At 37.9% G+C, this 14,919-nt stretch overlaps 1 protein-coding gene across 2 annotated transcripts in view; it reads left to right on the top strand.

The window, feature by feature from the left end:
- The window catches only part of Edil3 (EGF like repeats and discoidin domains 3), a 457,317-nt gene that overhangs the window by 213,463 nt on the left and 228,935 nt on the right, over positions 1-14,919 (top strand). For both annotated transcript variants that reach the window (XM_052743643.1, XM_052743642.1), the window contains one exon: positions 2,684-2,812. In XM_052743643.1, coding sequence (XP_052599603.1) covers positions 2,684-2,812 — 129 coding nt within the window. The remainder of the gene's footprint in view (positions 1-2,683; positions 2,813-14,919) is intronic.

The raw sequence follows: 14,919 nt of genomic DNA, 5'->3' as shown, positions 1-14,919 counted from the left end.
TTATATAATTAATTTTGGATAATGAGAGCCAGCTTAAATCTTCTTAATGAAAGTCCCCACTATAATACAGTATTACTGATTTCCTTACGTTGTAGATTAGATATCTAGGTATCTTTCATGAAGGATATGAGGATACAGATATTTGTAGTTAAAAATACAACTTTCACAATTCCTTTTCAATTTCTAAGAAATATATTGAATAGGAAGTATGGGTCTAGGCACTATAGAGTGCCTATAAACTATTCCAGGCAAATCTTTATAGATTCCATACAATATTAAAATGAAAGAAATGGAGTGTGTTTTGTCCTATGAAGTTTCTGGAGGAAAGAATCAAATTGTAATCACTTTTCCTAACACAGAATCATGTTACCCAGTGTCAAACCATGCTCAAATTCTAACGTGCAGTGGGCTGCTCTGAATGAAGATGGTGAACTTTCTCTTTCCCTAAGGTCTATACTTTCCATTGAGCCCTGTTACCAACTGAAAGGAAAAGTATTGGCTCAGGATCCCAAAGGCCATGTTCTCAGCATAAAGATTCATTTGCCCCAGAAGGACAGAGGGCAGGGAATAAGAGACAAACACAGGAAACAGTTGATGAGGGAGAAGGGGAAGGGAACAAGGGAAAGGAGGCTAGGAAATTTGTGCCTCTGAATAGAGGGCAGACACATGTGGCCCATAGGAAAATGGTGGTTTATAAAGGTAAAGGGGGAAACCCTGTGTTAGGATGAGGTGTTCAATTTTAACTGGGCATGTTAATTAGGTGATCCAAAGGGGGCTTTGATTGCTGAACTTCAATACTTTGAATAGCTGGACCTTGGTGGTTAGCCACAGGAGGAGGAAGTGGCCAAATAAGGGAATAAACTTTGGTGGCTAGCTTTAGGAATATAATCTAAGGGTTTTTAGCAAGACAGAGTGAATGGGAGAGAAGGGTAAGGCCTGGCAGAGCTACGTGTTCTACTGGGCTAGCGTCCCTTCACCAGCCTTGTCTGATGGGGCTTCTATGAGTTGCAGCAAATCTTCAGGGTTGTTGTATCCAATGCGCTGCATTCCTTCTTGTCTCAGCTGAAAGTTCTTGCTCTTCTCTGAGCTTCCTCGTGACTTATTAGGCATTTAGTTTCATTATCCCGACATTCATTTTCTAACACCAGCATATAACTTTCTTTGCAATTAGTTTTTCCTCACGAATTGCTCTGTTGTGTGTCCTTTAAAACACAAGTTCTTCCCAATTGGTCTCCACCAGCTTCCATTAGTTCTTCCATCTAGTAACACTCATTTTTCACTTACCTGCTCTCACCTTCTTGTCTCTTCCACTTTTCCAAAAATAGTAAGTGTGAGTGAATGTACCATCCCATCTTGACTCCCGTGCACCCACTGTTCTGCAGAGAGACTTTCAATGGCCCACTCCCTGGCATCAATTTTATCTACGTGTAGGACAAGGCAATGGTCTTACATTCCAATCTTTATACATTATTTTTGTTTTTTCATCTTGTTTCGTCTTCCAGGGAAAAGTTTTTTGTGATTTTCCTAGATTCTTCTCCAGAATCTGTACTTTGTCTAGATTCAGGTCTGCCTTCACTCAGTCGGCCCGTCCTCCCAGAAGCTGAATGTAATGGAGAGTGTTGTGCTGAATGCTCATTCATTCAGAGGGGATCGGGAGAGCATGAGTGTTTAGCAGAGGCCTTCAGACTGTGACACCATCTGTCACTTCTGGAAGAAGAAACAATGAAGGAAAGAAAGCATGTCCTACAAAAAGCTTCAGACTGACAGTGTTGTCAAAAAAAAACCTCACTTGGACCAGTGGCGCATTCCTGAGTACAGAATATACACTTGAAGAGTCCTGTGCCAGGTGGGCCTGGCCCAGTTTGATACCACATCTTGCTCTGTCATTGCCTCAGGAGTGTGACCTGGAGTGAGCGTTGTTGCAGCAGATCCTATGGAGCAGTAGCTGGATGCTGCCAGCTAATCTACACTGGTAACAGCTGGTTTTGCCCAGGGAAATCTCAAAATAGCTCTGTTTTATGCAACTGTTTTAAATCTTTGTTCAACTTATGTTCTCAAATTCTACAAAATGATTATCATAGCTACTTATTCAAACATGCAACTCTCTGTGAGCTACTGTGTTTAGGACAAACTGCGAAGTTTCTCTTAAGCCATTCTCCTCTCAATTTATGAAAATTCAATAAATCGCTGCAAGCGTCTGTGGACTTGACTGCCTCTATATTGGTAGATTCAGATAATTTTTGCATCAGCAAGGTCAAAAGCTCTTTAGAAACTGTGATTCAGTATTAATTGTTCAACATGCAAAAGGTATTCCATAATTCAGAAATTCTGATAATAATAATTGAATTAACACTATTTTTGAATGCATAATGTGTGGCTGGTACTCTTCTGCATATTTTAATATATGAACTCTTTTCAACTGTAGTGTAACCATTAAAGCTAATTTCATTATATTAATATTTGTCAAAAGACCACACCAAGGCAACAGAAAAATTAAATAATTTCTCCAGATCGCATAGCTAAAGGTAATGGCACTTATATTTAAATTCAGGCCACTCATCTGAGTTCACACACCTGGTGCTTTTTCTATAGACTATCAAGGAGAAAATTGTCCACTGAACATGCTGGTATGATATCTTGTATTAAGCCCATGCATCCTGAAGCCTTTTTTCCTATCTTGCAGGTCCCTGTGTCCCCAACCCATGCCACAACGGAGGAACCTGTGAGATAAGCGAAGCGTATCGAGGAGACACATTCATAGGCTATGTGTGTAAATGTCCCCGGGGGTTTAATGGGATTCATTGTCAACACAGTAAGTTATTTATATTCAATGTGCTTTTATTTTTATTGATCTATTTATTGTGTACAAGTCATTACCCTTCCCGTTTGCAGGCGAGTCATAGATTTGTAGAGCGGCATAGAGCCCAGGCATTTTGGCTCATGCTGCCTCTCTCCACAGTAGGTGTGGTCTCCCATGATGAGGCCTGTTTCAGTCCCCATACTCGATTTGACTAGCAATTTGCTTGCTAGCCCTTGTCTTTATTATTCAATTCAAGTTACAATATGTTATCTTTCATGCTATGCTATTTGTCTCTCTCTTTCATACTTGTCTATAAAGCTACATTCTTCAAGCATTCCAGCAATTATTCTGGTAGTTGCCAGGAGCCATCACTGGAGGTGAACAGGTCCCAGGAGAGAGTGTAAGGAGTCAGTGGGGAAGGAAGTGGGCCAGGCCACTGTGGTCAGGAAAATCTTGCAACCTGACCGACTAGCAGCCAGAGTGCTTCTTTATTTATACCTAATTTAGTAAGCAGGGGTACATTCATGATGTTCTAAAAGATAGATCATATCATTTTTTGTTTTTGGACATGTGTTTCACTTCCTTTTGCTTATCTTTTAGTCATCATTAATAAACTGTGACAAAACAGACTTATCATTTCCAATCATTTTCCCTCAAGTTTTGACATCATTAACAAATGGAGTTATCATTCTTGCTCATTAACTCCATAACAACCCAATTTTAAGACTCTAGAGGCATATGACAGCCTGTTCTCAGTCTGGTAGCTTTAGTTGCTTCAAGGACACTAGACCAAAACAAAAAATCTTCAAGCCACCCTGAGCATTTTGCCATGTCTCGAGCAGTGTATTATTAACTCTTAGTTGTCAGAGTGCCCAGGAAAAATCCTCAGGCTAAAGCTGCTGCAGTTATTATTTAAATTCTGACATATTATTTAAATTCTGACATGTTCACATTTATATCTTTATAGAATTTGTCTATATGTCTAATCCTGACATTCTGCTGTTCCTTGGTCATATGACATTATAGTGGCTCTGCATGAGTTAACTTTTATAAGAGAGGGAGGTCCTGACATCTCATTCTTTTATCATCTTTCCATTCCATACTTTGCTCATTAATATGTCTCTATGTAGGACAGAGTTGTATGCCACATAATTGTCTAAGTGTGCAGTGGGAAGAAGCTTATAATCTGATCTGTGGCCAACTCCTTTAGCCCACCAAATCTTGTTGACCTTTTAAAGTTTACTTTGTTTTGACTATCTTGTTCCTGTGTAAGTACACAGGGACAAATGTTTCAAGAATGTCTGATAGCCTCATGAAGAGACCTCTGGCTTCTTTATGTGTCACAACGTCCAAGGCCTAAGGAAGACCTTCAAGTAGATAAGGATATCTCCCTAAAATTGAGGGAATTGTATGTTCAGGACTTTCCTGGGGAAACTTAGAAGCAGCATTCCTGGGAGAAAGCATAAATAATTCATAAGGGATTTTCCATCAATCCAATATCCCCAAATTGTACAAATATTAAAAGTACCTTAAGTATGCAATAGGTGGAGATGAAAACTAGAAATGGCATGGCAGCCATCAAGTGGCTCAGCTTTGTTGGATCTTTTTCAAGCAGCTATGCTGGCTTTATGACTTCTGCCATTCCATTCAGATATGGCTGTGCCCAGTAATTAGATTAGCAAGCAATACTCAAAAAAAGAGAGGATACTCTAGACTCTAAACAATATATAACTCAATGTTCTCTTCCTTACACATTGGCATTTCTGTGTGAAAAATCTTTGAAAGTTCAACAAACATAAAAATGCCTGATGAGTGGCATAGGACCTTACCCACTGTGCAATCCAACATGCAGGAAGGTCACAATAAACTCTGAGCTACTGAAGGATGTTCTTACAGAGGTGGTCACATGCATGCTGGATGTTGAAGAATGAATAATGTATTGATCAGGGCAACAAGATTAGGGTTGGGGGACAACATAGGGTAGGAAGAATGGATATGGAATATTGCCAATGAACATGAAAGTGATACTTAGAACAATGGTTTGGAAAATAAAAGACAAATCTTGACATAGCAGCCTCTGTCAGATTTTCAGCCCCCCAGAGCAGACATACTATACCTTAGCTCTGAGACACTGGAAGCAGCCTGTAATTTCTTAGAGTCTTTTCACAGTCAGGGACTTGTAGAATTACTGAAAAAGGCTCCTACATATACCTAAACACTCTTGTTCCTTACAACTGGCACCCAGCCTTCCTTGGGTGGTCTCCAAGTCTCAGATCATTAACAAGTGAATTGGAGGCTATTCATTTTCATATGCTAGATTCAGAAGTGCCAAGGTTGGTTCTCCTTGAAGGTAGGATCACAACTCCTTCTCCACACAGGAACATCTCAAAACATATCTAGAGAAACTAAGATAGTAATTTCGTATCTTAGGTGTTTTTCTATTCAGTTAATCCCATGATGGAAATATGATAAACATTTCTGCACAGAGTGTAATGATGTGCTATCAGCTGCAAGGCCTGAGGAGACAGTCTTCCTGCCTCTGTAACTCGAGCAGGAACCTCTTGTATATAGTACACACAAAGGATCTCTTTGAAAGAAGAGCCAGATCTTTATCATGGGCTGTTTTCAAAAGTCACCTATGGGGATAGGTCAAAATTCCTGGCTTCCTTTTTTTTCAAAATAGTTTAATATGTATATTTTTATATGCAATATATTCTAATCATAATTTCCCTGCTCCCTACTCCTCCCAGGTCTTTTCTACTTCACCACCCACTCAATTCTATGACCTTTCTCTCTGTCTCTCTAGAAAAGAAAAAGTCAAACAACAAAAACACACAGAGACACAAATACACACAAACACACAGATATACACACAGGCACACACACACACTCACACAGGCAGACAGACAGACAGACAGACACATGAAATTAAAATGTAATTGCTTCTGCACATTGTTCACTTGTGGGTCTGTGTTAGTCCCAATCTACTGTAAGAGGAAGCTTCTTGATGATGACTGAGCAAGACTTTGATCTTTTGTTACAGCAGAATGCCATTAGCTGTCATTTTATTGCTATGTTCTTTTAGCAGAACAAGAGTATTTGCTTTTCCCCTAGGCCTGTGGCCTATTCAGTCTAAGGTTCACTGCCCCCCAAGCAGTCAAGGTGCAAAGACTGAGTATTTGGGAACACTCAGTCCTAAATGGGATGTCTTCATCAAGCCCTTCCCTCAGGGCTCAAAGGGCTCCCATCAGATCTTCAGTGAACAGGAGGCAGAAAGACTCTAAGAGCCAGAGGGAAAGATGAGGCCAACGACACAGTGTCTTCCAGATACAGCAGGACAGATACATATATGAACTCACAGAGATTGCAAGAGCAGGATCAGTTTCAAGCTAGATGGGGTCTGTCTTAATTAGGGTTACTAATGCTATGATGGAATACCATACTGAAAAGCAGGTTGGGGAAGAAAGGGTTTATTTGGCGTACATGTCCACATCGTAGTTGATCATTGAAAGTAATTAGGACAAGAACTCAAACAGGGCAGGAACATGTTATTATTCTATATTCTAATGTTATTTGTTTGTTTGCTTGAAGGAGAAAGGAGGTGGAGTAAGAGGGAGAGAGAGAGAAAGAGAGCAAGCATGGATTTGGGTGGATGGTAGGTGGGAAGAATCTGTGAGGAGTTGCTAGAGAGAAGACTATGAGAGCCAACATTATGTTTTGTTATGTTTTAAGTTTAATTACCATGCCTAAGTGATCCTTCAAGCAAAAATGCCTCTAAATGACCCTTGCCCCAAGGACAGATGCTTCCTGAAACGCTGGAGGCTATTGTTTATGGGAGATAACAAGCCACACCCACACACCTTTGTTTGACTCAACTGCACCTGATGTGCTTGATCACTTGTAGGTGGGAAGTCATAGACAGGAAATATATCAGGATGGATGTACGCTTGCCCCTGATGGCAAGATATGTGTTTGCCCCAGATCGGACCTGGTTGGAAATAAAATGGTCTTATGTGTTTGCTTTTTTAAGCCTCTGCAAAATGTAATTCATCACTATTTTTCTGGCAACCCTGGTCCTGGCCAGAGATCATCATCCTGACCAGTATTTAATTAAAGCTTGCTTCAAATTTGACTCAAAAATTGTGGAACAAGTTTTTCTCCCATGATTCTCAGGTTTAACAAATCCCTGATTAGAACTTACTGTGAAAAAAATTTATATAAAAAGCAAAAAAATATGTATAATTACCTCATTTTACCCATTCCTTTCCTACCTCCAGCTCTTCCCATGTGCCTGTCCTTGCTCTCTCTCAAATTAATAACCTCAATTTTATTCATTGTTTTTCATATGAATGCCTGTTCTAAGTGGAGAAAACTGAGAATATATACAAGTAGATTCTGGTTATTAGGAGAAATCCTAATAGAGTTACTATGACATAATTTAGAGTGTTGTGCCCAGATCGTGACCCCCAGAGAGACCACCAAAAACGAGCATGCCGGAATGCAAAAGCAAGGTTTAATTCTGGATATCCAAAAGCAATACAAGCCTAGGCAGGGACTTCGTCCAATACATCCAACGCAGTGGAGGCTGGAGGAAGTGCCCGCCTGTCCGCAAACTCAGTGTTTAAAGGGAAAAATCACAAGGTTACATCATTTAGGGGTGCTAGTATGGGTACAATTCTGATTGGCTCGCTTCTAGGGGCTTCTAGAAATTACTTCTAAGGGGGTGGTTGCCTGCCACCATTTCTCATTGGCTGCCCTCAGGTGGGGGCATTTTTATGGTCAGTTACCCTGGAAACCAGGGAGAGGACATTCCATAGTCTGGCAGGCATTACCTCGTGACTACCTTGTGACTCTGTACTTTTATACTTCCTAGTTTCTGGAATCTGGACTGACTTGTTTGAGTAACTATTGGCCTATTCCTAAAAGGAGGATTCTTAGGCATTAGTTTTTGGATGAAGGCATTTTGGTCTTATTTCTAAGATGGCTCATTTTGGTCTCACAAGAGATTATATGTAGAATCCTAATGTCACATATACCTCCTATTATTTAATTTTGTTGAAAAGGTGTGAAGTTGGGATTTTCCCTTAAGAAAGATGTTAGAAAATCCAAATCACTTTTAAATGAATAAGGTCTATAAAACAATATAATATTTTGTCATATCTCCAGCACTCATTTTCCTGGTTTTGTACAAGTTGGTTTAGTTTCTTTGCATCATACTTAGTGATCTGTAAGCCACACAGATGGCATTGTCATTTGTTTTTCCCAAGGTGACTTATTGATGTAAGTTGTTAATGGGGACGTTCCCATATGCCTCTGGCTCCCAAATGTGGTTGGCTGAGCTACTTCATGGGAAGTCTAAGATAGTTCTTGATCCCATTCCCCACAGCAGGACATTCAAGTCTTAACCCACATGCCTCTGTCGCATACTAAAGAAAACTGGACATCATATTTATTGCTGAATTACAAGTCTTGCTTTAACACACAAAACCTCCCCCTTTACAGTAACTTACTGAAACTTTAAATGCCTCTCAAGGATTGCAGTGGAAAGCCCAAGGCTATGAAATTCAATTCAGGATTGGTATTCTATATCTAAATTACTCAGTTTGTCTCCTGTGGCATGCATCATTATTAGAAGCAGGACAAAAATGGATAAAAAAGGATTGAACTGGGATTCAGAAATTGGGATTTGAGACATGACCTTTACAGTTATTGGATAAGTGACATTGAGTCAGTCATTCGACCTTTCCTCAATTGAAAACATATAAATTAAGGAATTGAACTAGAAACAGGTGACCTTGGGTTCACATAAGCCAGGGGAGTATTATGACTAAATGGAAGCTTGCTCACTGCACAAAGGTTATCAAACCTTCCTCTTTCAGGTGGAATTGAAAAGGATTATACATTGGGAAAGCAGATTTAGAAGCACCAAAGGCCCTGAGAGATTCTTCAGGTAGTAGTAGGAAAAGAACTGTTTAATCCCTCACTAGGACAGACAGAGATTTGAGCTGGTTTTTCATTCTCATGACTGCTTTATAACCTAGATATTTCCTGGAGCATTGCTGCCCAAGGTGTGGTGAGAATTCAGCACCACCCAGAAGCATTTTAGAAAGGTAGATTAACCACAAATCAACTGAGCAGAATTTGTATTTGATCATAATCTCCTAGTTAATCAACACACACACACACACACACACACACACACACACACACACACACACACACACACACCACACACCTGCATGGGTATGCATAAAAATTGATAAATCATTCATGGGACTTGAAAAATCTACATGTGACCATTTCAGAAAACAGAAATTATTTCTACCTTCCATTACTTAGTAATAGATACTAAGCAAAGCATTTATTAAGGTTTTTGAAATCAAACTATTTTGAAAGTCAGTAAATTGAGAAGTATACTAATATCACAGTGATATTATTAATTTACATGAAACATTGCATTTTTATTTATAAAATTAAAATGTAGTATTTCTTTGTCTTCTTTATTGAAAATAGATATTTTTTCATATAATATATTCTGGTTACTAACTCCCCCACACACACCCTGGCTTCTCTCAGCTCCTCCCAGCTTTTCCCTATTTCCTGCCCACTCAAATCCACACTATTTCTTTCTCTCATTAGAATACAAACAGGCATAGTAATATTTTGTTAGGAAAAAAATTACTAATTCAATTCTACATAATAAGTTGTGAACTAAATATGTGTGTGAATATTTATAGACAATCAAAACATAATTTTCTGGTAATATGATTGATAAATATATAAATTAATAAGTTTATTTTAGGAAGAACTTAATCAATGATATGATTGCAGAAGTCTTTTCCAGTGATAATAATAATATTACTAATTTAGGATTAAATTTTTTAACATGTAAACTTTATTCTTAGGGTAGTCTTAGTTTACTGAAAAAATGAACAGGGAATATGGCAAATCCCCATTTATCTCTCCTTCTAGATAGTTGTGCCTTAATTGTAGCATTTTAGCTTGCATAATAAGTAAAATGGATTTTGAACCAGCAGTTTGTTTTCTTTTATTTTGAGTCAGGGTTTCACTATGTAGCTGTTGGCTAGCCCGAACTTCAATATATAGATTAAATTAGCCTCAAACTGCCAGAGATTCCCCTGCCTCTGTCTCCTAAGAGCTGTGATTAAAGCTGTGCCCCACAACTCCAAACTTTTTCTACAGTTCTACTAACTAAAATCCATACTGTATGTTAGGGTCTACACTTTTTATCATATAGTTACATGGGATTTGAAAAGGCATAAAATTGGGGGCTGGAGAGATGGCTCAGAGGTTAAGAGCACTGACTGCTCTTCCAGAGGTCCTGAGTTCAATTCCCAGCAACCACATGGTGGGTCACAACCATCTGTAATGAGATCTGGTGCCCTCTTCTGGCCTGCAGTCACATATGCTGTATACATAATAAATAAATGAATTTAAAAAAAAGAAAAGGCATAAAATCATATGTCCATCATTACAGGGTTACACAAGACAGTTTTACTTAGCTAAATACCCCTGTCTTCTAGCCATATATTCTTTCTTGTTCAACTTTTGTGATGGTTTAAGTAGGTGTGGCCCCCACAGACCCATGTGTTTAAATGCTTGGCCCATAGGGAGTGCCACTATTAGGAGGTGTGGCCTTATTAGAGAAAGTGTGTCACTGTGGAGGCAGGCTTTGAGGTCTTACATGCTCAAGCTATGTCCAGAGTGACATGCAGTTACATCTGCTGCCTGTGGATCAGATGTAGTTAGAACTCTCAGCGCCTTCTCCAGTATCATGGTTGCCCCCACACCACAATGTCCTGCCTGGACTAAACCTCTGGAACTGTAAACTTTTGCATTTAAAAGCTCCATTTAAAAGTTTTCCTTTATAAGAGTTGCCATGATCATGGTATCTCTTAACAGCAATAGAAACCCTAGCTAAGATAATGTTTTATCTTTGTTAGGTGCTGATATTGTTTTTTATCTCTGTAGTTCTGTCTTTTTCAGTATGTTAAATGGTTAGAATCTTAAAGTTATTGTCTTTCAGGTAGGTAATTATTACTTTAAAATATGTATTTAGGGTTCCTCTACAATATAGAATCTATTGTAGCTCATTTCTTTTTACTACTGAAAATACTCATGTTTTACAGTTTTACCAGTGTTGTTTCTATATTTGTCATATAGAATATATCTTGCTTTCTTAACTGTTTTTAGTTTGGGGAAAAATAAATAAAACTGCTATGCAAGTTCATGTGCAGGGTTTTTTTGGTGTGTGTGTGTGTGTGTGTAGGCATACATTTTCAGCTCATTTAAGTAAACCTGGAAATGTAGTTCCTGGATTGGATGCAAAAGTGCACTCAATTTGGTTAAAAAAGAATTTGGCCTTCCTTAATTTATGGCAGATTCACCAACAATGAGTCAAAGACTGCTCCATACTCTAATCAGCATTTGTAATTGTTACTTTTCCATTTCAGCCATTACAGTTTTTTTTTAGTTATATTGATAATGGGATGGAATTATAGCCTTAAAAGAATTTTATAATAATGTTAAGTATTAGATTTGATATGAAATTGCCAAATTATATTTGCTTTTAAAATGACAAAGAATTATGTGACATGCACACACCAACATTCAGATATATGTGCAAATTAAAGCATACAAATTACAGGATGAATTGGGGTCTAATTTAGTTGTCAAGACAGTAGGCTTCTGAAAAGCATCTGTAAGCACCAAGTATTCTACAAGATGCTGCATTCACAGTGTGCTCCAAGTACTCATATTTTGTTTGTTGCCTAGTAACAAACCTAATGCCTTTGAGAAGGACTGTTTCTTCATTATCAGGCTCTGCCCATCTTCCCAATGAAGCATTCTGTTCATTCTCCCTACCTGCACACACAGTTCCACAGCTTTCAGTTTCTGCCCCTTCAAAAAAGAAAGGCTGGCCTTGAAGCCAACCAAGCTCAGGAAGTAAAATGGTTGACTTATTTAAGACAGAGTCCTTGTTATTAGCTTGGCTCAAGATATGAAAATTTGTAACCTCCTTTCCCACTGAGAATTCTAGCCAGAAAAAATAATGTAGAATATAAAATTTTCTCTTTATGTATTTTGATACCTACTGTAAACCAGCTTGATCTCAATTTTGAGCTATAGATGTATAGGTTAACACTTTTAGCTTCTGTTTACCTACTCGTAACTCATTTCACTTTTTATAAACTGCAAACTTTACCGTTAAATTTAGCCAATGATATTTGTTGCTTCAATAATTATTGGTAATTGAATTAATCATGTTTGACAATTACATGCTTTTTTAGAGCTTCTATGTAATGACTGGCCTGTTTCTACCCTACTTAATTTGGCTAATACCTTGGATTTAATGCCTCAGAAATTTTTGATTATTTCTTTTATTGTTCGCCATTGTAGAATAATCACATCATTACCCCTTCCTCTCCTATGTATGCCTCCTTGCTCTCATTCAAATCCATAGCCTCTTTTTTCATTAATTTCTGTTAAATATATATGTGTATGCATATTCCTAAATATATAAGTATAACCTGCTCAGTTAATTTTAAGCACCCATGCAATCTTTAGCTGCATCAAACGTAAGGCCACTAACTTACCAACTAGCCATCTATCTACAATGCCATATCTGGAGGAAGCAATAATATACGGGGAAGATTATGAATTAAACCTAGCTTTGAAATAGCTCTTGATCAACAGATGAATAGCCAGGTGACACTTAATCACTCTGAGCTTCAGGTCTCTCATCAGCTATCTCAACACAGCAGATGCTTCCTGAAATTTCACTGTGCTGTGTAGAAGAAATTAAGATATCTGCAAACATTGAGATAAATAACTTATGTCATGTCTGCCTGCACGAGGTATTTTTTAGGGTCAGATGAGTTGTCTATGCACTCACTTTGAAATTTTTTACAGCTAGTCTGCCTAATGCATAAGACATGATGGAAATTTGTACTGATTGTCTTATATATTGTCTCTAAATATTTTAATTTCATTGTATAAGAAAAATTGGTGCATATCAAGAAAAGACTTCAAATGCAGCTTTATGTTTTTCTATAAAAATTTCTCTCTTTGCCTTAGGTCACTCCTAATTTTATCAAGCTTACATTTTTATTTCATTTATTACATTGGCAACCAGTTTTCCCTAATAAAATTTCAAAACTTTGAGAACATTTTTTTCTTTTAATTGAAAATAGATTCTCTATCATATAATACATCCCAACCACAGTTTCCCCTCCCTCAACTCTTGCTAGCTCCCCTCACCTTCCCTCTTCCCGACATTCAGTCTTCCTCCATTTCCTCTCTAGAAAAGAGCAGACCCCCAAGTGACAACAGCCAATGAGAACAAAATGAGATACAAATTCAAGATATGTTTCTTGAATTCTTTATACATTATGGATATGATACTTCCATCACATGTGGAGTGGGTAAAAATCGGTTCCTGTTCCTTAGGCTTCCTCTTTGTCTCACGGACAGTGTCCTTTGCCTTATAGAACTCAGTTTCAAAATGTCCCATTCATTATTGGTATTTGTGACTGTGCTATAGGTGTTCTGTCCACAGAATCTTCTCCTGTGCCAATGAGTTTCTCTTCTATCAGGTTGAGTGTATCTGGTTGTACGTTGAAGTCCTTGATCCACTTGGACTTAAGTTTTGTGCAGGGTGAGAAGCATGGGTCTATTTGCGTTCTTCTACATACAGACATCCAGTTTGACTAGCACCATTTGTTTTTTCCCCTATTGGGTATTTCTGGTTTCTTTATCAAAAATCAGATTTCGATATATGTGTAATTCATGAATGGGTGGGTCTTCAATTCAATTCCATGGATCAGCGTGCTCATGGTAGTTTAATGAAGATCTCAAAAAGATTCCTTCACAGAACTTTGACTGTCAAAGTTGCGATTGGATTCCAAGGTGGCTGCAGATTCACAGGAAGTAGCTTATGTCTGTAGGTCCAAGGTTCTCAGGGGCATAAGAATCAGGGGGTGATCCATATAAATATGTATATTTCTTTGACTCATCACAGAAATCCCAGTGAATGGATTTGATTCCTTTTCCCAGTCTATTTAACAGGTACAGTGGTGAACGTAACTCAAGGTTCTAGAACTTTGGTTCTCAGCCTTGCTTTTACATTAAAGTCACATAATGACCTCTAAAAAACATGAATATCTAGTTCCCACCCCAGATATTCTAATGTAAAGGTAATTAGAATCAACCAGTTAAAAAAACTCATATGGTTCAAAGTTGAAAAAAGATGGGAAACAGTGTTTTAGAACAATCCATATGCAATCACAGTGCCTTAATGAAACTATACAGTGAAGCACTCAAAGACATACCAGCATTAGGGTACAGAACCTGAAGTTCACTCTGGTGTGCAGTTCCATAAATGTGTTGAGTTTTTCTATTTTGATTTGGTCTTTGTTTACAATAATGCAAATCATATTATGGCAGGAATTCCCACCTGATGTTAAGACTCAAGCAAGGGATGTTATTTGCCCCTTTTAAACATTCATACAACTTGGTCTGTTCATAGTAGCCAGTTTTCCAAGCCATTTTTAGTTTCTTCATTTTTTTTTTAAAATTGGCTGAACACCAACAAAGGGATTGTGCTAACAGATATAGACACCCAGCATGTGCACAGAGACACTGTCCATACCTAGATGGAAGTTTGTGATGTTTGAAGTGAAATTATCTGATATACACAAAACCCAAGATATAACAATGAATCATTCTTTTTATCCTGTTTCTTATTTTTTTAAAAAAACTTGATTTTCAGAAACATAATAAACTTTGAACAGAAACATGCTGTAAATTTTGCCACAATATTAAATCCATGAAGGTGTTGTACTCACACTAATAGGCCCAAGCTTCTAGAACTGACTCAAAAATAATTCTATAAAGAATATCTCAGGAATACAGATGATATCACAAATGCAGCTTTTAAAACCTGTGAGATGGGAGGTGAGCAGGATTGAGGTACACAATGTGAAATTTCCCAAGAATCAATAAAGAAATACATTACAAAAAAAAGAAACTGTGAGATCCAATTTTCTATTTTTTCCAGCTTCAAGTGATACTAACTTTGATTTCCAGATTATTTTTGT

The sequence above is a fragment of the Peromyscus californicus genome, unplaced genomic scaffold (genome assembly GCF_007827085.1).
Source record: "Peromyscus californicus insignis strain IS unplaced genomic scaffold, ASM782708v3 Scaffold_18__1_contigs__length_77618521, whole genome shotgun sequence".
Classification (NCBI taxonomy): Eukaryota; Metazoa; Chordata; class Mammalia; order Rodentia; family Cricetidae; genus Peromyscus; species Peromyscus californicus.
The sequence above is the reverse complement of the archived record's forward strand: the minus strand, read 5'-3'. Positions and strand labels throughout refer to the sequence as shown.